The sequence below is a fragment of the Haliaeetus albicilla genome, chromosome 15 (genome assembly GCF_947461875.1).
Source record: "Haliaeetus albicilla chromosome 15, bHalAlb1.1, whole genome shotgun sequence".
Lineage (NCBI taxonomy): Eukaryota > Metazoa > Chordata > Aves > Accipitriformes > Accipitridae > Haliaeetus > Haliaeetus albicilla.
The window spans coordinates 8,905,608-8,932,711 of record NC_091497.1 but is presented as its reverse complement, the minus strand read 5'-3'; the positions used below and the strand labels follow the sequence as shown (position 1 = coordinate 8,932,711).

General features: G+C 40.6%; 1 protein-coding gene and 1 non-coding gene across 2 annotated transcripts; both read right to left on the bottom strand.

Moving 5' to 3' along the window:
* Window positions 1–6,204: 6,204 nt before the first annotated feature.
* On the bottom strand, window positions 6,205–6,277 carry TRNAF-GAA (transfer RNA phenylalanine (anticodon GAA)). The gene has a single exon. It is a non-coding gene; the product is annotated as a tRNA-Phe (tRNA).
* A 5,229-nt stretch (window positions 6,278–11,506) lies between these two features.
* On the bottom strand, window positions 11,507–26,884 carry TGDS (TDP-glucose 4,6-dehydratase). The gene is made up of 12 exons (XM_069802466.1): window positions 26,698–26,884; window positions 25,542–25,608; window positions 25,043–25,111; window positions 21,695–21,785; window positions 20,530–20,672; window positions 18,794–18,892; window positions 17,889–17,948; window positions 16,151–16,194; window positions 15,688–15,853; window positions 15,092–15,150; window positions 13,084–13,181; window positions 11,507–12,688 (listed from the first exon to the last, which is right to left on the bottom strand). Exons 1-12 carry the CDS (start codon window positions 26,763–26,765, stop codon window positions 12,588–12,590), a joined length of 1,065 nt encoding a protein of 354 aa, XP_069658567.1. The 5' UTR covers window positions 26,766–26,884; the 3' UTR covers window positions 11,507–12,587.
* Between the last annotated feature and the right edge of the window lie 220 nt (window positions 26,885–27,104).

Here is a 27,104-nt window from a genome sequence, read left to right as displayed (position 1 = left end):
CAGCACAAATCCTCGTGTTTTGCACATGACATCAAGGGCAGAAAAGACGCCGGCGTGAGAGCAAGTTCTGCGGGCTCTGGCAGCTTGTCAGGGGGGCGAATGCCTTGGATTTATTTCTCCAGGCCTTTCATGAGCTTTGAGAAATTGATGGTCTCATTTTAGCTGAGGTGGCTGGAGAAACAGGCTTATTCCTTTCATCAAAACCCTGTAAACAGATGATAAATAGAAAAGGAAACCCCTTCTCTTTTCAGTTCATTCACTGCAAGATAATACTTTCCACTAAAGCAGTAGAAAATGAACTGGAAGCGCAGAGGATATAAGTGCATCATTAATGAAAATTAATAAAGCTGGTAGCCACAGCTGGGGATGGAGACTCCACCTGCTGACTGCAGAACTCCAGTGCTTGTACTGTAAACTTCTGAGTGGCAAGTGGAAAAGGGTTCCCTTCTTAACAGCCTTTTCGCATGCAAAATAAATTATTTAATTGTTTTTAAAGGGTGAGTGGTCCTTGTTTGCTCTCTAATCCTTTCCCCACCATTACACCAGAGGTTGTTTTGGGGCTGGTGTGGCTGCTAGACTTTCAGAACTGTCATGGCTGAGCATTTATTACCCACCTGGCAGGAGACAGTCCGTAAGATCAATACATACACCAGACATGCAGACAAGTGGTTTTGTTCAGGACATCGACAAAAAGTACTTTAAAAAGCTCCTAGTATGCAGCAGTTCTTGCCCACAATGCAACTCCTATGTGCTAGAGGAATAAAATGAATAAATCAAAATAAAGTAGTGATAAGTCATGAGAGGAGTCTGAAGCAATAGCTATTAGTTCAGCTCCACCATACTGAATAAAAACTGGCAACTCCCTCTGCTTCACTGAAAGCTTTCTCTACCTCCCCCCTCCACACCTCTATTGTTTAGCCATTTTTGTAAGTATGTATAATGAAAACAGCTGTGGTTTTATCCGTACTATTCAATATTTCCATGGATGTTCAACCACGCCATTCTGGCACAAGACGACAAACTTATTGCCGTCATGCAGTTAGGGAGTTCATCCACGCTGCAGACGCTGTCATCAGCACTTTCAGGTTCTCCAATCTTTATATTAAAAATTTATTTTTATTCGCCAGACAAACTAAAATATGTTTCTACTTCATTTATGGAAGCACAAAGCCAATTAGCAATACCACATAGTCTGAAATGGGTTTCAACTCATCCCCCTTAGGATTCAGTTTACCTGGAACTGGCTTTTGCCTGCTGCTCTCGACACAACATAGGAAAAAGACAGAAAGTAAGACTAGTTGCTGGAAAAATATACTGAAAAAGCTCAGGAGTTATAAATGGAGGCACTAACTCAAAAACACTCGGAACAACGCACCTCTCTATACTGCTCAGCACCCGAACACAGCTCTCTGGTGTGGAAAGATGAGCCCTTGAATCGAGGTTAGACAGTGTCTTGAACCAAAGTTACCAACATACCATCTGAGAGCAATTAAAGTGAATACACATTTATCAGCATCACCAAAAAAACATCAAAAAATATGGACAGGATTCAGCTAGCTGACTAAACCCCTGAACTGAGGTGTCTATACGTAAAAAACGTGTCTATGCAACCATTATAATCAAAGACGGCTCAGTTCAGAGGAAGGTAGCTACTGCCATTTGAGCGCCTGTATGAGACAGAAAGAGTAAGCAAAGAGAAAGGCGAGGTACTGAGGCGGGCAAGGCAAGGTAAGGCAAGGAAAAGTGCTTCTAATGTGGTACATGAGGAAGGAGAAATCTGTCATTTCAAAGAAGTTAGAGTGTGGAGAAAAGGAATAGCGGATAGATGCTAACATGGAGATTACTTAGTGAGCAGGGGAAAGAAAACTGTGGGTAGAAGAGTGACATGTACGTAGCTTTTATTATGATTACTTCCCTCCATCGCAACTACCTAATTTTACATAACTGGGAGCATGCTACAGCACGCAGTACTAGTATAGATGTAGCACTAGCCTCTGGTCCCCACTAATGCATCAACGTTTTAGGAGTGCCCTCCCTGGCTGGGGGGGGTGAGCAGCTGGACAGACAGAAAAAGGACAGACAGATCCCACATCACGGCCTCACCGTGTCGCTGCCCGTTGCAGGGCATCGGCAGCCACACGCCGCCCCATGACAGGCCCTGAGGAAGACGCCGAGCAAAATTACAAAAAGACAGTTGTCTTTCAACTAGTCGTTGGGAAATGAGCAGGCACTGCCCGTTCCTCAGTGCCTCGCTGTTGAGAAGTTCCTGCAGATTCCCCGCGGCTACTGCGCTTAAATAAAGGAGCCGTTGTTAGGGCTGCACAATATCAGCGCTATACTGGTTTACAAAATAGCATGCTGAACGACTTTTTATTTACTACGGGGTTTTACTACCTCTCAAGAAACGAGTAGAGCTGTGTGTTGGCACTACTGCCCAGAACCGCCTGCCCGCAGCTATCGAAGGACTTTTTGGGCAGCAAATCTGAGCACGTGAGCAGTGGCCAAAGCCCCAGCGAGCCAAACGGTGACCGCACTGCCTTGTCCGCACTTCTGAGCTACCGGGTCAGGCTACGACGCCTGCAACTGTGTTAAATTTATCAGTTGAAATATTTAGGCTTTAGGCTGAAAGTACAGGAAAACAGTATTTCAGCTTCCTTGTAGTCTGGATTCATGCCCAGGTTTATCCCCAATAGCAAACTTCTCAGCCTGTCATCAAAGGGTGGCAAAGAAATATATCCGTACAGATGCCAGCGCATTTTGGGGATTAATACATTCACGTATTTTTATGGCAAGAGAGGGAGTAAAGAAGAAGAATACTCAAAGGTACAGGCAAAGAAATCACTAAACACAACTCACCCAAATAATACAGAATTCCTGAGCAGTAAGTATGCAGTGGGTTCACATTTTTTTTCTCAATGACAGTATTGTTTCTCAGGCTCATTCTACTGTACTCAAGCACAGATTAGCATCAAGGCAGAAAAGTACTTAGCCTTTGGAATTTTGGAAAGAATTTTGGCCAAAATACAACACTCTATAAATTTATGTGGAAGTCAATATATCAATAGAAAGAATAAACCACATGATAATTCATAATGACAGGGGATAACTCTGGAGATAACAAGAAGAAAGATAATCCTATAAGGAAAACTGCAGACAAGTAAAAGATCAAGGCCAAAGTGGAAAGAAGAGAGACATGAGGAGCAACACCCAAGTAAGTGCTCCACAGACAAAAGAATTTTCAAATAAAACAAAAAATAGAAAAGAAAGACACCATATGATAAGAAGCAAACTCACCAAGTCAAGTGAATCCATGGTATCTCAAGCTGAGCACCCATAAGTGACGAGAACTTCTGGATGTTTTGGCCATTGTGAATATTTTTCTTTTTCTTTTCTTTGAAAAAAATATTACACCTCTGATTCTTTGTTCTGCCAAACCACCTCTACATTAGTGTGGGTGTATTTACATTGTCATAAACCTCACCTGAGAAAGAAGAGATTCTACTTCTGTAGAGTAAAATTTCAAGTCTGGACAAGAAGGACTTAGCAAGAAATTCAAATTATAATACCGTAATACATTTTTCATTGCTCCAAACATCATGTAACATACCTATAACTTATGCATGACATGTCCTGGTTTTGGCTGGGGTAGAGTTAGTTTTCTTCTTAGTAGCTGGTACAGTGTGTTTTGGATTTAGTGTGAGAATAATGTTGAGAACACACTGATGTTTTAGTTGTTGCTAAGTAGCGCTCATCCTAACTTAAGGATTTTTCAGTTTCCCATGCTCTGCCAGCAAGCAGGTGTACAACAAACTGGGAGGGAGCGTGGCTAGGACAGCTGACCTGAACTAGCCAAAGGGATATTCCATACCATGTGATGCCATGCCTGGTATATAAACTGGGGGGAGTTGACCTGGGGGGATCACTGCTCAGGAACTAACTGGGCATCGGTCGGCGAGTGGTGAGCAATTGCATTGCACATCGCCTGTCTTGGTTTTTTTTTTTTTTTGTTTGGGGTTTTTTTGTTATATTCCTTTTTATTGTTGTTGTTGTTATATCTTAGTAGTAGTAGTATTATGTTTTATTTTACTTTAGTTATTAAATCGTTCTTATCTCAACCCAGGAGTTTTACTTCTTTTCCCAGTTGTCCTCCCCATCCCACTGGGAGGGATGAGGAGTGAGCGAGCGGCTGTGTGGTGCTTAGTTGCTGGCTGGGGTTAAACCATGACAGTATGAAACTGGCCATAATCAGAATGTTTTGAACAGAAATGAAACCATGCTAATCTTTACCGAAAGCTTACATCAAATCCACCTTTTTGCTTGTATTTTAAGTGACAGATAAATATTTTGGCTGCTGATTTTAACTGTTGTGAATTTATATGCTCCAGATTTCATAGAGTAAGAAGCATGATCTAAGGCATGTTTTTCCAACAGTGCCACCATGAATGTATTACTTGAATACTTACGAAGGTTTCTCACTGGAAAATGCGTGAAAGAAAGCTACCATGCAAGATGAAAGTCAGTTCAAGACTGATACCTTCATTGTGCACCTACCATGTATGCATTTATCTAGGAACTACACGTCTTTAGGTTCCCATTATAGCCAACACACATCTTAATCGTTACAGTCAATGGAGCCTAAAGAGTAATTCACCCAGAAGAGAGAGATCTCAAAGACAGAAACTTCCTAGGAGGTTCAGGAAACCTAGAACATGCTAGATGGCCAGTAGAAGAAAGAGCTGTTAGTGCCCCAGCGGAGGTAAAGACTTCAGCGTGAGACTACGCATCACCAGACAGCAGACACTCCACAAGTGATCCATTTTAAGTGACCTGACAAAGCACAGTAAGAATTTAACAGAGGGCAGATCCAAATTAAAGGAATATATTTGGAACAGTTGCAGCAAATTACCAAGAGAACTAATGACTTTTCTGCTTCTTTGTGTCTTCAAATCAAAAACAGATGCCCTCCTTAAAAATATGCTTTGGAAAAATCCAAGTGGTTTATCCCAACTTAAAAGTAAAGAAAGGATTGGGGGAAATACATGAATGGTAATTTATGTCACTTAGTCTTTACCAGAGTTCGTGGCCTTGAAGCTATTCCTTAGGCTTTCTGTGAACCAGAAGTCGTTTCAGCTATCTGTTGACAGCAGAGGAACAGCGAGGTCCAGGAATTTTGACCTCCACTCCAGATTTTGGCCAGGAGCAATCCCTAATCCTTCTGTCTCTGCCTCTGTCCCCGTCCTCCTGAGAGCCCCTCTCCCTCCGTGTCCCTACCCTCCCACGCCACCCCACTCCTCTCTGCGCAGTTTCGCTTTCTCTTCCAGCATCCCTCCCCTCGCCTATAGCGGGAGGCGGCGGAGGGCAGAGAAGGGCCCCGGAATGAAGTTTTTTGCTTTCAGTTCTTCCACCCTAAATAAAAGGCTTAAACTTAGAAGAGCTACAAAGGGAAACTGGAAGGCAAACCCTCCCAGATGCTGCGTTTCCAGTTGCCAGGGAGGACGGCAGCGTTGGGTAGGCGCGAGCCGCTCGGCATTTCTGCGATTTCGTGGCTTGCTTTGCAGCGTGTCCTCCCCTCTTCCATGGCACGAAGCACTAGAAGAGAGGATGAGGTGGCTCGACAGCTCATTCCCCCCGCCACCTCCTTCGCAAATCGCCTCTGCGTGGTTTTTTCACATGCACACCACACGTATGAAACTCGGGCACACCAAAGGTTGCCGCTTCGCCGGGCTACTATAGATTGTTTGTATAGGAGGCTTCGCAGAGCAGGTACCGGTGCATCTATGCCATCGCCTGGCAAAGGTCAACGTGGACACTTTTAGCAGAGGTAAAACAGCATTGTACATCGTTCTCCTGAATCTCACTGTTGGAAATGCCTCTGCTGCTTTTAAAAAAAAAAAAAAAAATTAAATAAATAAAAAAGTAAGCCAACTGAGGAAGACAACAGGAAATTTCAGGCCCAGCAGCCGAAAGCCCTGCCTGAGCGCGCTGCCACCAGCTCGACACGCAGAGCTCACGAACGACGCGCATGACGGGACGCAAACGCTCGTGAACGACGTGTCACGAGCAACACAGTCGCTGTCGGCTCGACAAAGCAGCCCCGCGCGGGCAGGGACAGGCAAGGACAGGCAGCAGCAGCAGCCGCCCGTCACGTCCCGAGCACGGCAAGAAAAAAAAAATAAAAATAAAAAATGGAAAAAAGAAAGCTTCTGCCGAAACCCGGGATCGAACCAGGGACCTTTAGATCTTCAGTCTAACGCTCTCCCAACTGAGCTATTTCGGCTCCTGTACCACCAGTGTCGCGGCGATAGCAGTAAGCCCTTCACCTCCGCCCACCCTCTGGCCGGTGCCGGCGTGTGGGGTTTTAAAAAACGCCGCTGTTCCTCGTCCTACACCGCCGGCTACCATGAATACCGCAAGGGAATCGATGACAGGTCTTTGCAAATGAAATGACACCCTAAGGCAAAGACAAATGCAGCGATAACACGAAACTATATGTACAGGTTTATGCACAATACATAACCTACATGCATTTAGTACCAGGATAAAGGCATTTCGGCTGCAGGTCTCTGGATTATTTGGGGGGTAACAGGAACTAGAATATTCCGTGGGATTCAGGAGCGTTAAATTGGCAGTATTTTTGCTTCAGTTTTCAGGGACTCTATTTTCAAGTCTGACAAATTCTGTACAGAGCTGATGTACCACAAACAGACATGAACAGAAACTGTACCTCTATCCTCATTTTCCCACAGTCTTGCTCAGAGATGCACGTTCCACAGGAGAAGCTCTACACGTCTGCATAAATCACAAATCCTGACTGAGCACAGTTACAAGAAAAAAATAGCTTATTCTCACATTGTCGGTTAGGCATTTATTTCAACAGGCAACTGTTATCACACTCCTGTGGCTACGGGTGGAAGGCAGAGGATGCACCCACGTGCACACATTAGCACTTGTGGCACTGCTGCTGGACCCGCACGTCTCAAGCTTATGTGTATTTGCGCGTCCCGTGGCTCTGGAAAAAGCTACCTGCAAGAGCATCCCTCATTCGTGCTCCCCGCATGCTGTGTGGGGAAAAATGCTGCTTTGTGGGATCGTCCGCAGCCTCTCCCCCCTCTTAGTCAAAAAAAGCCAAACCAACCTCCCTCTCTTCCACAGTAATACAGGAGTTTAACAAACGCCTCCTTTTTCAAGCGTGGAAGCAGCAGGAAGCAGAAGCCCTTTCCCAAACTAGCCCTGTGAATATTTGGTGACGTACACCCCCATGTCTCCTCTTACTTTCAGAGTACATTTTTCCTCAAGTTGTCCCACTTTTGGAAAGCCTTGTGTGAGCAACCACTGTTCTTCAAGAGCTGACATTTTCAGACGTGAAAAACATTTTCAGAAGTCAAAATGCTGAGGACTGGGGCAGCAGTTTAGTGACTGAAAACAAACACTTTAACAAAGAATTGCAGTTAGGGAGAGCTTAAAAAAAAAAAGCCACACCGTTGTACTAAAGAGGTGTGCTAACAACACACTGATACAAAATCTCATATTCTCATGATTTTCCATTACCACTGGCAATGAGAAATGATGAATGTATTCACTTAATGAGCGTGTCTCCTACTGATGCAGCTAACAATCTTGTGATCTTTGGTGCAGATAAACTCCATGTGTGCGATGACATGCGTAGCAGTCAAAACACTATTGACTTTAGAGTTTTCATATATTACCACAAAAATCAGAGCTACTATGGACCAAGAGGTTGTTCTGATTTTTATTATTTTTAGAAACCGTTGTTTTGGCAGGTGAAAAGGAAATGGCAAGGGAAATAAAAACTAAACGTAATGCAAAACAAAACAAAAACAAAAGGATGATTCAGTCCCAGATATAGTATATTTAATAAAACAGCCACTTTTTCCCCCAACAAAATTCAGGGGTTTTGTATGAAAGTTCCTCTTACTGAAAAGTAGAAACATATTAGCATTTCATAGCTATTTAAAGAGCATAGGAACACAGTTTTAGCAAAATGGAGCATTCTGAGTCCAGCCAAAGCTGTTCATAAGTTTCTCCTTATGGGAAACCAAATTTATGCTATTTTGTACCCCTCCAGAATAGGGATTGGAGTGGGGAAGGAAAAAAAAAAAAAACCAACAAAACACGCATCCAAAAAAAAGCCACCAAAAAAACCTAAAACCCCCAAACACTAGTTCTTTTTTCCACCTACAACCTTCCTCCTATATCTAGTAAAGGGCAGGGTAGACAAATAAAAGCTATTTTCTAGTCCATCGTATTATGGCAACGTAAACTAGCCTCAACCACCTCAATGCCAAGCAACATACAAACGTAAGCAAGCAAGTGCCAAGGTGAGACCAGAGAAAGCCTTGGAAAAAGCAAGGACTACCTCCATCGCACAAACTGGAACCTACACACGCACAAAGCCCCCACCGGCTGCGACTCACAGGGCAGGCAGACTGCCCTGCCTCACCTGCCCGCTTCACCATCTTCCAAATTCTCTCACTTGCTGCTTGGAAGGGATGTACTGGATGGCAGGCACGGTACGCCAACATGATGGGGTAGCCATGGTGGTTTTCCCCAATGCACAAGGGATTTCAGGAGCTGCTTCGTGAAGATCTGATCCAACCCACAACAGTGATTTCAAAAAGAGATGCAGAACTGACGGCTGTCCCCAGGTAATTTCCCAAGTGTGAGCCTCTCATCCAGGATGGAACCTGGTGTGCTGGGTTGACCCTGGCTGGACGCCAGGTGCCCACCAAAGCCGCTCTATCACTCCTCTCCCCAGCTGGACAGGGGAGAGAAAATATCACAAAAGGCTCATGGGTCAAGATAAGGACAGGGAGAGATCACTCACCAATTACTGTTATAGGCAAAACAGACTTGACTTGGGGAAATTAAATTAAATTATTACCAATCAAATCAGAGTAGGGTAATGAGAAATAAAACCAAACCTTAAAACACCTTCCCCCCACGCCTCCCTCCTTCCCAGCTCAATTTAAGTCACAATTTCTCTCCCTCCAGCAGCACAGGAGGACAGGGGTTGGGGCCAGTCCGTCATACCTTGTCTCTGCAGCTCCGTCCTCCTCAGGGGGAGGACTCCTCACTTGTCCCCTGCTCCAGTGCGGGGTCCCTCCCACGGGAGACAGTTCTCCATGAACTTCTCCAATGTGAGTCCTTCCCAAGGGCTGCAGTCCTTCAGGCACACACTGCTCCAGCATGGGCTTCCCATGGGGTCACAGCCTCCTTCGGGCATCCCCCTGCTCCGGCGTGGGCTCCTCCCCGGGCTGCAGGTGGAGATCTGCTCCCCCGTGGACCTCCCTGGGCTGCAGGGGGACAGCCTGCCTCACCAGGGTCTTCACCACGGGCTGCAGGGGAATCTCTGCTCCGGCGCCTGGAGCATCTCCTCCCCTCCTTCTGCACTGACCTGGGGTCTGCAGGGCTGTTTCTCTCATTCTCAACTCCTCTCCTCCGGCTGCTCTTGCACAGCGGTTTTTTCCCCAGCTGGTGATGGCTCTGTCAGACATGGGGGAAGCTTCCAGCAGCTTCTCACAGAAGCCACCCCTGTAGCCCCCCCTCCAACCAAAACCTTGTCACACAAACCCAATACACCTGGATACAAACCCTTCATCGAAGGTCAGCCCGTCTCCTTTTGAAAGTTTTAGAAATTTAAGTGACATACACATTCACTCTATTTAGTTTCCTGTTGGTGTAACCTCTGTTCTATGACACACACCTTGAGAAACACAGACTGAGACTGCTGTGTTCACCGATTTTATATCATTACCTTTTGCCTTCTGCAGAAATGCTTCTTCATATCTACCAAGTAAAAACAGCGAGAAATAAAAACTAAAAGCATTACACTTATCCACATTAACAGTTCACTAGTTGGTCCTTTGTCCTCTTCTTCCTACAGAAGCCAGAAGGTTAATGGCAAAATAAGCTGTTTTCTTTAACAGTAAAAAGATTTTTCCCTGTGAAAGGAATGCTCCTACCGGAGCACTCACCTGCTAAGGCAACCTGATCTACAGCAAAGCAGCTCAAAGCAAAAGCCTCCTAGATTAATTTTTTAAAAATATATATTTTTATATATTTTTTATAAATGTGCATGTATTATTTTTATATGTGTATACATATATATAAACAAAGTAGGAATACCAAGCCAAAAATCCCAAACACTTGGAAGGATTAAATCCTCAAAAACATTTGAAAAAACTACAGTTTCCACTAAAAATTAATAGATCCTTTTGAAAAATCCACTCCTAGTAAGATCACTTGTTTGGATAGTCACATAAATGTCAAAGCTTGCATCTCCACCATCTAAACATTCAAAACAACTTTCAAAAGATCTACTTAATAAACCAACACACTACTACTTTCTTCTGTGTATTTCTGATCAGATAACACTATCACAAGTTAATTGATTTTTAACGTTCCAAAGACATTGTAAGATTTAAAATAATTTAATAATCTGTAATCTCTATTCCTAAAATTAAAGACACATCCCATAACCAGTATTCCAGCATAAGCAGATGTGAAAGATACATACTTTCATGCAGCTCACCCAGAGCAGCTGCCACAGTAAGCATAAATACAGCTAAAACAGATTTTTGCAGTACTTCTGCAAAATACAAAACAGTAAGATGGATAAGTAACTCTCTGCATATTATAAGGAAGCTGTATCTCAAGAAAATATAAAAATTTAAGAAAATATTTGAATGTTACCAGCCATGTGTGTTTGACAATGAAGTTTGATTCATCAGTAGAAGCTTAATCTTAAGTATCTGGTAAGCCAAGTATTCTAATACACTAGTGCATGCCAAGTCCTGTAACTTCTGTCCTTCCCAAATGGAAGTTTTGACTGCCAAACCAAGTATGAGAAACCCCAAAAATACAAGTGCAATGCAATTCGAGTATAGTAGTATTATCCCACTTTGTCACAGAAAACTCACCTTCAGAAACATACTTGGTGCTAAGGTAAGCCTAAACACTTACTGTTAAGCCTTCTTTTAAGATGACTCTAACCAAGAGTGGCATTTTATTTACAGCACCATGCACCTCACAAGAGGTGTGATGAAGTTGGGAGTGTTGTGGGTCCAAAGGCAGCACCACCTGTAAGTTATCTGCGTCAGTACTATTAAGTTTTATGTTCAGTTACTACCAAAACTCTAGCAGGGACAAAGCTAAGACAAATGCCCCAAGCTCCATTCTTCCCACACTTAGCATGATGAGGAAAGGACTTCTGCACATATTTGTGTTTTGAGAGTTAATTCCCAATTTCTGAGAGACTTTAGAACTCGCTGCAATTTCTGAGTACTCCATAGCATCCTAGTCCTGTGCTTCTGCAGCTCTAACCAGGGGCAACAGAAGGGTCTGGGACTGTGCCAAGTACAGAAGCTGAAGTGATAAAACCAAGAAGAGTTTTCCCTTCTATGTCTGCCACCTCAAAGCCACAGAAGTGAAGACAATTTTCTCAGGACACAGGAAGAACTAAGAAATATAAAAAAACCCCACCATCTACTTTTTCAGCATGTTTACTTAATTAAGAGAAACCAGTTACACCATAACTTTTATTACTAAATCAACTTTGAAAAAGATTCATTGACGTATTTCTAGAATTGAAGTTTCCTCCCAAACTTTACATTAAAACTCAAATATTGTTTCACCTTTAAAGCGTTTATCACCAAAAAAAAAATTTTGTGAAACACTGCATTGAATAAGGTCTGCCAACCCACAATTCACAGAAAATAAGTGTTTAAATTTTTTCTCCATAAATAGCCTTCATATCACAGGAAGTAACATCAATGGAATGTTAACTGTGTTACAGTATTTCAAGTTTGTTACAATTACAGTTAAGAAAAGGAAATTAACATGTAAAAGAGTAATACAGTAAAAAGATGACATCTAAAACAGAGCAAAGTTTAAGAAAATGCTTCTGAAAGTCTCAGCAAGAACACCTACTCCTTCTTGACACCTTCCCCCCCCGACCTGCTTAAAAATGGGCATTTAAAGTTATAGAGTAGATAACAGTTTAATCAGTCATCAACAGAAGGAAATACTGCACCAACAGAGAGAAAAACTGAACCATATAGATAAAAGCTAGATATGGTACCAACTGATTTATACTCTTCAGAAAAATATAGCGTTTTTCCCCTTGATTAAAAATAAAATGCAGCTCTTTAAAGTGACAAAAATAATATATTACATTGTAAAAAAACAAATACATATGAACGATTCCAGAACTAAAACAAATTTCATCGGAAGTCCCAAAAGCTGTAATCGCAATTAATGATTCTTAATTAATAAGGCAGATTTTACTTCAGTTACACTAATTTATAGCATTATAAATATTCTTTGCCCTGTACAGTTCTTTAAAATCAATACCTAGTGAGAATATAGTATTGCACCAAAAGCTGAAATTAACAGGTTCAACTTATAAAGTGCTGAAACCCTTCCAAAGTTGTGCCATACTGTAGTTCTGTATTCATCATGGTTCATGTATCTTGAATACATCAAGAGTTCAGTGTGGCCACTTGATTGCAGGCTTCAAAGAAAAGACTGTATGAGGTAGAATAAACTCCTTCAGGTTCTCCGCCACCCTATGGACCACTGAGCTGTGCAAATGGCTCCGTCACAGGAAAGGGCTCCAAAGCTTTCTCTGAGTTTTTCCAGTTGTGAAAGTTTTCTTTGTACCATTCAACTAGTACAAAGAGAATGCTGATGAGTCAAGTTGAACAGAGATAACAGGAAAATTCAAATATTCCACAGATATCATAAGACTAACAACATGCTAATAGTTCATTATGGAAAATTTTAACCTATAATATTAAGGAAAAAATCTAGTTTAGATTTTATAAATTATTTATGCAAGACATTCTAGCATTAAAAATTAATTCTAGTACCTGATGCTACTTCATTGTGATTAACCTTTTTTCTTAAATCAGGTAAATTCACTAAAGGAGCCAATTTTATGTAAAATAAGTGTTAAATTCATTCTCCCTTAGCTTCTCATTAACTAACCTGTATTCCCATTTCCCCCCCTTTCCCTCCTCCCATCACTTCTAAATCAGTTAGTGTAAAAGCCATCAGTCCTACTTGTTTTCTTTATTCCTTCTTTCCAAGGCACTTTAGGTCTCCATCCTAAGTTGTGCATTTTTTCTGAATTCATTGGGTATCTCAGGTCATTGGTAGGTCTGATGAAGTATAAAATACACACGGAAAACAATTCCATTATACCTTTTCATTAATTAGAGATGCACTACCTCAAATTGTCTTCAAACCAACATTAGGTATGCTTCGATTCTGAAAACTCCCAACAACATGAACAGATTATATTGCCTTCAAAAAATACATGGCAGTTCAGTGCAGCTGCAACAATACAATTCAGTTGGTACAGTCAGCAATGTGGAATTGATAAGAATAAATATGAATTAATATCTTATTGGCACAAAAACAAATGCAAAACTCAAATCACTGCCAATGCAATTGTGCAAATCAGTGCATTTGCAACTCTTTAGACAGTCACTACACAAGCCAGTGTTTTCCAATATCAGCATTCACATTCTTCACCTTGAAAGCCCGCAAGTTTTCACATACTTCAGATTTGAAATACATACACTTCCAAAGCATTATTGTTACAGTGTCTCATTAGCTACACAAACTTAGTAATACTGAATATGTGGAATCCCAGGCTGCAAGATTCAACACAGAAAAAGATTCCCTACATTTAAGCATGGCACAAATTTTCACTTCCACAGACTGGCAGTTAGGTAGTCTAGTCCAGCATTCCTGCACTACTGGCACTAGCATACTGAATAGTTAAGCTACATGTGCAGACAGAAACCAGCTACTTATCACCATTATTAAAACATGCTAATCTCAAGCAGAAGCAGAACTAATTTTTCCATGGCAAGTAACCCCCATGACCTTTAAGTCATCATTATGGAATTAAATAATCATTAGTTAGGTATCTTAAGAATCTTCTGTAAGACCTCAACATTCTTTGAAGCATGTATTCCTGCGTGGTTAGTTTTCCCAAGCCCATTTATGTTTAAACATTAGCAGACAGGGCCCAATACACAGGAAGAAACATCTCAATCTGAATGACACTGAACACTCACATCATGTGAGCCAAAGGCAATTTGTTCAAAGTCCTGCAATACACTCGGATAGGATTCTGAAGAACACTTCCTTTTAAAAACAAAAATTAGTATATTTAAAGACACTTCAGTTGCCATGATAACAATCCAAATGTGAACAGAAATTGAGAATTCTAAAGGCCATAATACTACTTAACTATCAGTAGATATGACATTTCTAATCACTCTGGAGAGAGTGATATCTAAAGTAAGCAGAGGCTCATTGTTGCTGCAGAAAAGAAATGGATATAAAAGAACAGAGCCAAACCAAGCCTGAAATTAAGGACAGAAACACACAGCAAAAGCATATTTATAAAAGCTATCCATTTTTGCCACTGCCATAACTTTGGCACCTCAGAGTTTTACATCTACTCTTGAGATAGCAGTTTCAGCTTAAGATAGGAATCTAAAACTAACTACGCTCTGTAGGTGTGTATTTCTGCCTGTGGAGAGTGGGTCTTGCCTATAAAGCACATCTAAGTCTGAACTAGTCACATTAACATCAAAATAGTAAAGCTAAATGAGAGATGACGGGATTCATCTCGCTCAAGTGATGTTGAATACAAAGTACTGAAGAAAGTAGCTAAACTACCCTTAAGAAAAGATTTAGCTACTGTGCAAAACCTGTCCTTTTCCCAGAGCAGACTTCAGTAGTGAGAAGTCTGAAGAAAGTTTGAAGACAGACAGATTAGCATTACACATTCTCCTTCAAGGCGTATACTCTGACCTAAAGATCCAAGTAATAAATAGAAATCCTGTTTTTCTTCACAGTATTCTGTATAGATCACAGATGTCAAATCCACTAGAAAAAAAAAAAAAAAATTTAAGAAACCAAACCAGCTCTTACTCCTCTCAAAAGTTTTCCCTCCTGCAGAGCAGAAACTTTCACAAAAAAAACTATTTGGCAAGGGTCCCAGAAACCTTCAGGATAAAGCCATCCTGCATGTGCTTTGCTATTTTCTTACCTGTCTTTGACATAATCCATCCAGTGCTCCATTTCAGATTCCGAACTGGTCTTCTTTATCTGTCAAGAAGAGAAACAAAAATCACCCCCACACATCTTGCACTGTCTTAACATACATTTAAAAACAGATTTTCTTTAACAAGATTTAAGTCTGTTAAAAAAAAAGCCACCACAAATGGTCTTTTGTCTAAAAAAGTTTTCAGACTACTGAAATTATCAAAACTATCTAGAACAATTCCAATACTTCTCCGTCATCGGAGCACTGCCTAACCATTCATAATCAAATTATTAATAGTGTCACATCCTCAGACCAAAAATGAAGCAGCCAGCATGGAAAAACCCTACCAAATGGTATTTAAACATTATGCCAGTTTTGCCCCAGTCAGGATAACTGATGACGCAGTGCAACACACAACAGCCTGTACTGCAAACTTACATAGTATAGCTGCCACAAAAAGGGTAGCACATCATTATGCTACAATTACCTTCTAGGAGCCACTGCAAGCCTAAGCTCTCTCAGAGTTACAAAAGGTTTATAGTAGAACTGTTCATATGTGCAATGACTGGTAAAGAAAAGCATCATAACTGTTTACTCACTAAGTGGATTAACTCCTTCGCAAGCTGGGCAATGGACATCTCAAAGTTAGTTCCAATGTTGTAAATTTCACCTGGCTTCCCCTCCTTCAGGACAGTAAGGAATGCTTCCACCACATCAGTTGCATAAAGGAAATTCCTTCTTTGAAGTCCAGAACCATGAATACAGCTTAAAACCAGGAAAAGGCAAGAAGTTTTTGTTAATCCTTAAATAGAAGCATTCAATTTATTAGAGTGTGTTTCAAGCAGTTTTGCCATTAGCCGTTACCTGAAGGTACCTTAAGCTGATATGATATTAGCTGATATGCAAACAATCCTTTAGTTTAAGGAAATCCTATTATTAAATTATTAAAACAAGCAATTCATAACTTAGTTATGAAATTATCATTTAACAAACTATACCATGTATTTATAACTGTAATCACAGTTTTATAGCATAAATACCACAAACAAAAAAGTTACATACCATTTTCTGTTCTGTTGCAACAAAGATATAAACTTTGGAATAACCTAAGGAATTGAACAAAAAAAAAAATTACTCCACTACTTTAGAAGCTGTTATTCTGAAAAAAACATGGGTCTTCGTCAGTAAGTATCATTAAGTATTTTAATAAGACCCTTTAAATACTTTTAAGTTTTCTTAAGTCTAAACAAAGAATGCATCAAGCCTAGAAACCGCAAGGATTTGGGGTTTTGGTGGGGTTTGTTTTGGTTTTTTTAAGACTAGATGCCTCTGTTGTGTTGTAAAGATTATCTTTCTGGTCAACCCTGACAAGTCAGCAGTTACAAATGTAGTAACATTTTTACAAAAGAAAATGTTTCCATTACTTTCACACACAGTGGTGCACTAGAGTTTAACGAGAGAGAACTATTGCAAACAGTTTCAAACATGGTTTAAACATCCAGCAAGTTGCAGTAAATCCATAGTCATAAGAGTCATTAAAATAGTTAAATTTGGAAGAGAACTGATAGAGAATTTCAAGATAAGTAAACACAGATGAAGTGATAGCCACTAGCTTGCAGCATAAAAATTAACAATATTATGTTCAGCTACAAGCTTAGATCCATTCATAATGTCCCAGGAACTTCAGAACAGTTGACCCTGCTATTAAAGTTTTTAAACTGAAGCCATCAGAAAGCTATTCCAAATCTTTTAATTTTGTTAAGTTACTACTCTAAACATAGGAGAAGACATACTGGGTAAAAGTAAAGATCCATCTAGCCTAGTATTATGTTCTTCGGAGTAACTAAGAGTGGATACTTGAGGAAGAATATACATAAGCTGAAAGCAAGTAAATAGTGATACATCCCCTGAATACACTCCCAACATCACGCAACCTGTAGACAGACGTTTCCCAAGCCACAGATCAGCAAAAAACATTTTAAAAACCACTGCTTATCCACCTGTGATAATGTAGGAAAAAATATATTTATTTGCAAAAAAAACCCAACATATAAAAAGAAATTCAAATTAAAAAAATCATTAATAAAAAAAATACCTCAAATGTAGCAAGATATAGCTACATTTCATACAAGCTCCAAACTCCAAAGGGTACATATGATTATCACTATATTTCCATTCACTAGCATAGCAGATCTTGGTATTGCCTACAAAGGCAACTCACTCTCACTAATAATCATTTTAAATAGCTACCCCGCAAAGTATGTGTGAACACATGCAAAGAACAAGTCGCTTTCTGCTACTTCTCACCTTGTATCTGATTGCTACATCTTCATCTTATCTATTTTCTGTACAGGTTGAAATATCTCTTTCTATACCAGACATACTGCTCTCTTGCAATTTACTTTTTGAAATGTTTACCTTAGTTATTAAACGCTCCTAATTACAGCACGTGACACATGAGTTAATGTAATTCTTAGTGGAACCTTGCCAGACATAAGGCAGTTAAATACTCTTCGAAAAACAGAAAAGTTACAAAACAAAGCAACTGCAGTAAAATTCACGTAAATAACTGGAAACCTCTAATAGATGCTTTAACAACAACCAAAAAAACATGTGTTCGTTGTGTTGATGGCAAGACGTGTTAGTGTGAGATCAAAATATATCATCACAGGTAAGCGTGGACAAATATACTTAAAAGATGGTGCTTTTTTCAAAAGTCACTTTTTTTCTCTGACTAACATCACTGCAACCCTGAATTATTATATACTGAAGCCCAGAGTAAAGAATAGGTTTAACTTACTTTTTCTGGATACTGGTGCGGTCCATAAACATTACTGCTCCGTGTGATAACAACTGGGAACTTAAGAGCATTAAACATGCATGTGATTACATAAGAAACTACGTACCAGTAAAAATCTCTAGGCTTCTTGCTGATCAATAAATAATAAAACTGACACACCCACAGTGCTTATTCAAAAATCTGCAAGCCCTTACAAGCATTCATGAATTAAGCTATCCATACTTCTGTCAAATAGGCAAGGGCCTCGATCCTTCTCAGTCTGTTAGAAGCACCACAAGGGACAAATGTTTGTAATCTCTCAGTCTTGGTATGGAACCACCACAGGATATTACATACATGTATCTGGTTGACTGAAGAGTGGCTTACTACTTATTCCAAGAAAATGTTTCACAGTCATTACCATCTTATTCAAGTCAACTGTATGTCAAAAACAACTTTGCAGAAGGACATGTCAAGAACAAGACTAAAGTATTCAAAATTTTGAATATTTTTGCTTAAACAAATCTGAGTAATAGGGGTTGGGTGGGTTTTTTTTTTTGCTTTCACTATAAGCCTGGTCTTAATACAATTTGAATTTTGTATATTCTACTTCTGTATAAACATATTTCCTTCAAGCTTAACACTGTTTTTTAAATTGTTATTGTTCTCATTGACTATTTTATCAAAGCAAATGTTTAGACATTACAATTCAGATTTTCAAAAAAAATTTAAAAGCACTTGACCTCTCCCCGCTGTCTTGCGGTGTATCTCCACCAGTAAGTGGAGACATCCAAACTACAAGACTAGCAATCAGGAAAGACGTGGCACTGTGTGGACTAGTACTGATTTTTCTTTTATACTCTTATACACGTAATAAAGACACTTAAGCATGAGCTTCAGAGTTTCTGAAGCTTGCATCAACTTACTTGGTACCTTTCCCAGTAAGACTGAACAAAACACTCTGCAGCTGCTTTAGAGGAAGCATAGGGATTTGTTGGACGTTTTGGTGAGGATTCATCAAATTCCTAAAATGAAAAGAAAAATTTGCATTACTCAATTTCTTTTGCCCAGAAAAGTCTTAAAAGTTACAAAAGCTGCAGTTGCAACCAAAATAAAAATCCCTAAATATCCAAGCTCACCTGTCTGAGAAAGTCACCCTTCCACTTACAGCAGAAGACCACTAACAAAAGACAATCTATTTATCAAACACAGAAGGCAGCCAGAATACCAGCAGTAATATTTTTATCCTTCTAGCAGAGTACCTCACAGTAGCAGGTCCCTAGATTTTTATCATGTAAAATAATCACTGTTGCCACAGGAGGTTCCATCCTTTTCAGGCTCATATTGCCTGAGAGTGCCACTGCACCACTGCTAGCAAATTGACCTTCAGTCCTAAATAAAAGGGGTCCATTCTCCCTTCTCTATAAATTTTATTTCCATTAAAAAAGTAGAATTTCAACCCAAAGCCCTCCAAAGCAAGGCTTCTACAGTTCTGACCTGTTCCAGAACAGGTAGCTTCATGGCTATCTACTTCTCACTTGAAAAAAACCAACCAAACAAAACCCCATACAATAATGATCCAAAGAAAGGAGGGATTCTACACTGCCTGAGGTGCAATTCATAACAATCACCATAACATGTGATTAGAAGACCCACTGTTCTTGTCTGTCCTTTGCTTCTGAAATTAATTGACCCCAATTTATTTTTTGGCCTTCCTCCCCCACAAAAAACTCTCTTCAAGAACTTCTTCTATGATTCACAAAGAAAACAAAAAAATACATTAAATGAAAGTGCTCTTTTCAAGGCCCAGAGGCAGAAAAAGTTCACTTGAAGTTGTCTCAGCCAAACCACTGGTCTACATGCAGGAAAACAACATCCTCAGGTACCACAGAAGTCTACAGATGGAAGTTGTGTTGAAGGAACTGATAAAGACTTTGCAACAATAAGAAAGCGCACATGACTTTTCTGAAGTGCATTAAAATTTTTGTGGATTACGGCACAAGACTCCTTGGCCCTTATTTATGCCTTTAGAAAGACAAATATGCGTAATTTGTCTTTTTACTGAGCTAAACTACATTTCCTGAATTAAGGTCAGGCATAAATAGGCAAGAATCAAAAAGATTTCCATAGACCAACAAGAAATATCTGCATATTTCTTCCAGTAATACAAGAACTGTTTCCTGTTTGAATTGTCCATACCTACAGTTCTGTTAGTATTTTAGCTAGACCATAAAACATTCCCTGCCTGTCAAGTTCATAGTCAAGGCAGAACAAGAAAAAATTAAAAACAAAAAAAAAAAAACAAAAAACTCCACCATACTGTGCACATTACTGAAGTCTCATGAATGCTCCAAGGCCAAATTTGTATAATACATTCCTTTGATACTATCTCTGAGGAGTATTCACATGTCATTAATGACCCCAATCTCACTGCTTTAGGTAATACACATTCAATATAAAACATGCTACAAAAAAAAAAATTCAAGGCAATTTTGATACCTAGCTTCCTAGAAACAACCAGTGCTTGTTTACAAGTTTGAGTATTGTCAGAAATAGCTCGAAAGCCATACATTTACAGAGGCCAAGGAAAGTTAGACTCATTTTGTTTTCACTATTAAAAGCAAGTAAAGCTAGAAAAACCCTCATGAACTTTCAAACTCACCTCATCAGTGCTACCTCCATATACTTCATCTGTACTAACATAGACAAACTTCTCCACATTGGCTTCATGCGCAGCAGCAACCAGCACATTAGTGCCATAAACATTCACATAGGTGAATTCCAGGGCATGCCAAAATGAAAGATCTACATAAAAACAAAAAACCAGACAATTCTGATTAAATTTAGGCAAGACGTGGCTTCCTATTGAACCATAATATTAGAGGCTGCAACATAGACTGGGACTTTATCACTAGTTCTTTGATTGCCAGATAGCAAGGTCATCATTAAATGAAGATACTTTCTGCACTTAACTTGAAGACAAAATCCTTGCTCTCAACAAGAGGCTGGAATCAGGAGGGAAAGCTTGTTGATTATGGACGGTTCCATTTGAAATAGCATTATCTAACTATTTAAGTGGTAGCTACTTTCCCTCTCCACTAGGAAGGGCCAAGCTCAGTAAGAAAAGTATCATTCATAGACAGTTGTAAGATGCAGTAATATATACCTATTACTGTTAATTAACTAGCACCTGTTTTAATTCTTAGAATTGTCTCACTGACCTAACAATTTTGTGCATATCAAATCTGACAATTTTGAGAAGTATTTTCCTGGAGAATTCTTTGAGAATTTCTTCTCATGATGAAAGGAGTATGGTAGGGATAGTTCTCATTAACAGTATTACTGAAGAGTGGTAATGTGAAATAGGCGCTTTTAAGTGTAATTCATTTTCTCTTTCTAAAATCCAGGTAGGATTCTGAAGGGAGCTATGCCTAATCCTTCAGCTTCCACACCGTGGTTTTTCTTGCAAGGTTGGAGCCAATCAAGTAAAAACTCAAGACTACGTACAAACTCTTTTTCCATTGTCTTCCTGGCTCCACCAGTACACGGTCAGTTACGTGTGTGTCTAGATAGAATTTAAAGTGTAATGCAATAAAAAGGCCATTAACATTTATGCACAATGAAAATAGACAACAGTCAGATGAAGCACTTTTTAAATTAAGGCTTTTTAGCCTTTAAGTTAAAAAAGGCCACCGGACATTGAATCACATAGTCTGTAGAGACAAACTGTATCCTTGTTTTACATGAAGGGAAAAGACAAAAAAATACCTGTATATATTTCAAATACACTCATGGAAAATAATACCAGAACATGCAACAGTGCTCACCTACATGTGTTTGGGCTGCAAAATGAAGGACTATATCTATTTTCTCAGTTTCAAAGAGCTGTTTTATAAAATCAGGTTCACAAATATCTCCCTAAACAGGAAAAAAAAAATCATTAACAAATAATTTTTGACAGAAAATAGTAAGCTTTCAATTGTACCAAGCGTCACATAACAAACCATTACAAACGAAGCACAGGATACAAGTAGCATTACCAACTCAGTTTTGGGCAATTTATCAAGGCCATGTCTAAAATAAAAGCAGATATAAGTTACACACATTTTGAGAACAGCCTCAACAAAACTTATTTCAGGATTTATATTACTATTTAACATGAGAAGCAGCATCGCTCCCAAAATACACACAACAGAAACATAGCGTATAGCTTGAATGCTGAGGTTGAAATGACAAGTTCCCACAGCAAACAAGAGAGTTTCTGGAGTCTGGCTAACGGACAGTGACACCTACCGGCATTATAGAAGGTGAAGCGATTTCCACTTTTGTCAGACGGTTGGATCTTGCCAGGATTTGGGGTTTTGTTGTTTGTTCTGGTAACTTTTTTTTTTTAGGTTGAAATATTTAGAAAACTAGAGTCAGGCATCGACACAAGCCATTCTTCAGTTTGACATACAAGCAACAGGAGCTTTTAAAGGTAAACGCCAGCTGAGAAAAAGCTTTTGGTATTTATCTGTTGGCTCAACTTAAACAAGACAGTACCTGACAACAGGTGTCTTGGGGAGGAAGACTTTTGTACTTTCACTAACAAGGCAATTAACTAAAAATAGTTTAAATGCACCTATGTTTTAAGAAGTTGTCAAGCAACGGTTCTGAACAGCCTCAAAGAAATACTGTATGTCAGAAATGTGAGGAAGATGAACCAATTTTCCTATTCCTCATCCCTGAACAGAATTGAATCACTCCAGTAAATACACTTCAGGCTCATATATTATTTTGAGCTAAATGGTTACAATTATTGACTTTTTTAAAAACTGAAATTCAAAGTCGATACATCTGTGCTGAACAACAACAGAAACTGTGATAAAACAATATCTTTCATACAGCCCCTTATGCAAATTTTCTAAACTTTTACTTCTTTACTTTCCCAAACAGGCTGCTTCTCTACAGCACCTCTAAGGCATTTATCTTTCCTGCTCTCTCCTAAGGCCAGTAAGAGTGTTACAGTTCTAATCATATGGCTTTATCCATTAGAAAGTATTTTTTCCAGTGCATTTTCTCCTGTCAGTGTAAACTGCTTGGCTGCATACCAGCTATATATAAGCTCTGATCAACCTTTCTTAAAAAAAAAACACATTAAAAAAAACAAAACAAAAAAAATCCACAACACACCACCACCCCCTCCAAAAAAACTCCAAACAAAACAAACAAAAAAAACCAACAATTGAAAAGTTGGAATGAATTATACTGGTATAAGTTTTGCAAGAACATATTCCTACTCTAGTTCAGAAGCAGTATAGCTACATCATTCCTTGTTACTATCCCCCTGCTTCACATAGGGATCTGGCTGTTTACAGGATGCCTTCTAGAACTCCGTGCTATCCCCAACAATTAAACGTTTCTATATATTCAGGTAAGGAGGCTTTTCTAGAGTAGTCACAAATCTCATACCACATACTGGAAACTGTCAAAAACAGTTTGGGCATGCTGAAACTGCATACATTTGCTTAGCAGACATGCCCTTTCCCCTCATGCAACTTTTATCCCATGTCACAGTTTAACCCCAGCCAGTAACTAAGCACCATGCAGCTGCTCACTCACTCCCCCCCACCCAGTGGGATGGCAGAAAGAATCGGAAAGAAAAAGGTAAAACTCATGGGTTGAGATGAGAACAGTTTAATAGAACAGAAAGGAAGAAACTAATAATGATAATAATAACAATAAAAAAATTACAATAATTAAAGAATTGGAATATACAAAACAAGTAATGCACAATGCAATTGCTCACCACTCACTGACCAATGCCCAATTAGTTCTGGAGCAGCAAACCCCCCTGGCCAGCTCCCCCCAGTTTATATACTGGGCATGACTTCATAATGGTATGGAATGCCCCGTTGGCCACTTTGGTTCAGCTGCCCTGGCTGTGTCCCCTCCCAACTTCTTGTGCCCCTCCAGCCTTCTCGCTGGCTGGGCATGAGAAGCTGAAAAATCCTTGGCTTAGTCTAAACACTACTGAGCAACAACTGAAAACATCAGTGTGTTGTCAATGTCCTTCTCATACTGAATCCAAGACACAGTGCTATACCAGCTACTAGAAAGAAAATTAACTCTATCCCAGCCAAAATCAGGACACCCAACAGTTCGGAGATAATCACTTACTGAAATAAAGAGATAGGTTCACAAAATATGTAAACAGCCACAGGGGTCACCAAGCAGGTGAGGACAAGTTAGATTCAGGCAAGGTTGGGAATTGAAGAGACACATTTAACCTACATCTACTACCTCTGACAAAGACGCTTCAAAGCTATTTCAGAAAATTAAGCTATATGCATTTCTCTGATGTCCTGCAACCGTGGGCAGCCCAGCTAGGCAGAGAGACCAGCATCAGTACAGCCTTTCATACAGGGGAAGAACCTCAGCATACAAACCCAGCAGTGGGAACGTTTATCTGAACAATAAACCTAAATCCATCTCCTGTCTGAAGATAAAATTGTGGAAACAGTAAACCAATTTAATTGGAAAAATTTTTAAAAGAAAAAGCATACCTTGAATGTTCCCGTAAGACCCTGTTCCAAAACAGCTATGAACTACACAGCATCAACAGCAGCAAAAGCAAGAATGCAGCCTGACATCTAGCACTAACAGAACAAGAAAGAGTGTGTTGCACACCACAGAATATGACAAGTGGCAGTGTTTGAAGATGCAAATCCTAGAATAGCATCAGAGAAGCAGAGGAGCCAAATCTGAGTCCATCTTGTCCATACCACCTACCAAAAGTGAAACATCCCTAAAACCACTCATCTCCATAATCAGGCTTTTAGCAATTCTGCACCTTTATTATAGAATAAAAATACATCAACTTTCAAAAGATTACTTCATGCAAGAGACAGAAGATACTGGATATTGTCACAGACTTCTGCAAGTGAAATATGAAGTCTATTAATAAGGTAAACAGATGAAGGAAATGCTGCTATGTCCATCTGATTGTCACATACTTCGGCATATTACATACACTGACTCATTCTTGACAAGGAATTAGTAGAAATAACTTCAGCTTGACCATAAATTAAAGCAGTGGCTTCTAGTTTGGGGAGCTCTGGACACCACATTACCTTGATACAAAGGCATCAAAATCAGTAAAAAGTCAAGTTTCCTAGAAGAGAAGGCTTTATTACCTGGATAAACTTGTAGTTTTCCTTCTCAGAGACAGTTTCAAGATTCTTCAAGCTTGCACAGTAGTCGAGCTGAAGAGAAATACCCACACAATATCATTAAGCGGCCTTCGTGAAAGCAAATAAGCTAACTCAGACTCAACCTAATCACTAGAAAGTTTGAGAACAAAGTAAAAACTTCTCTCAAAAGAAAAGCTGTTTTGCAAGCAGACACGATGAAGCTTTAAAAAACATGAAGCACTGAAAAAATATTCTAACTACAAAAATTCTTAAACAGAAGTTTAGAACTTCAAAAGCTTCCTTTTTTTTTGCAAATAATTATTTGTGGCGGGCACAGGACTGTAAGCATGAACTGCAGTTGAATTTTTTTTTTGCATAGGAACAAATGGATAGTGAAACAAAACTTTAATAAATAATTCGTACAAATTTCAACATGCTATAGACTACATTAAAAATAATTTAAAACAAGTTTCCATATCAAGAAATAAAACAAGCTACTTACCTTATCTAGATTTATAATCAGATAGTTTGGGTAGTTTTTCACAAGAGAGACAACTACATGTGAAGCACTGTAGGACAGAAGAAAAACATATTTTACAATTATATAGGTAGCTTTAAGGTAACAAAGAGACGACAAATTACAAGTAAATTTAGCAATACCAAAAGGCTTTGGGGGAAGAGGGGGTTTTCTCAAGCCAGGAGAAAGAGGAATTCTCAGATATATTTTAAGATATGACAACATTATCCTATTGATAATGCCCATAACTGCATACTCTTATGAAACTAAAAATCAGATTACAAGTTCATGCTGTAACAAAAGAAAACAGTGCTGCTTACAGCCACCTAAAAAACCATACCAAACTGTTATATGCTACATTCAGTACTTTTATTCTCTTAAGTTTATACATTAGGCATTAGAGAGAACTAATAAGTCATCTCTCCTAACTCACAATGTTGAGCTCTCAACACTCAACTCACTGACACTGCTGCTAGGTGTAAGAAGAAATGACAGCCTGACTACCAGGTGGCATTTCTCTTCGGTACAGTCTTGCGTACAAGAAGTTGAGCCTGAGAGTTCAGGTTTATCAAGGTTTATTCGTATCTCCCGCCCCCCAAGCTGGGGGGGGGCAAACACATAAGTTTAATTTTCCCTCTCACGGCTTCAGACTGTGAGCACGCTGAAGGGCTCAAGCTTAAGACGGACCTGAACTTTCTCTACCTCGAGCAGAGCCCACGGCGCTGGGGAGTGGGGATGAGAAACAGCAGCTGGCTCAAAGCACAGCCACCCCCCACCCCACCCCGGCCGAGGCGCAGCACCGACTCCCACCGTCCCTTCACCGAGCACCTTCTCCCTCACCCCGGGCGGAGGGCAGCCGGGCAGCAGCCCGGCTCGCTCCCCAGCGCTTACCACCTCAAGCTCCACCACACGGGAGAGCCACGGGGCAGCCTCCACGGCAGAAACGGCTGCGCCCACCGCAGCCCGGGCCCGAGCCGCCACGGAACCGGCCCGGGGCAGGCCCGAGGGAAGCGAGCAAGCGAGGCGGCACTGCGGGACCCCCCCCCCCCGCCCCGGCCTGGCCTGGCCTGGCCTGCCGCCGCGTCCCACCCGAAAGGAGGCGGGCGGCCGCCGCCCGGCCGAGCGGAGAGCCGCCACTCACATGAACCCCGCGCCGCCCGTCACCAGCAGCCGCTTCTCGAAGACCGGCAGCTCCGCCAGCGCCGACATCGTCCGCGCTTTACGGCGGCGGCCCTCGCGCCGCCCCGCCCCGCCTTTGCGCCGCCACCTCACGACTGCGCCTGCGTAGCAGCGGACGGACGCCGGAGTGCTCCCGGGGGTTTCAGGGGCAGGGCCGCCAGCGGCTGCAAAAGCCCGGGTGAAAAAACGCCTTCCGCTCTCCCCGAACAACGGAGCTCGCACCGAAGCGAGCGGCGCGGGCACACCGCGCCAGGAGGCCGAGGCTTCCGCCTTCACCGGCGACCACCGCCTTTTACGACACCGGGGGGGGTCTCAACTTACGGCCGAACCCAGCAACGGACACGTTGCAGCAGGGGACGCGCAGAGCAG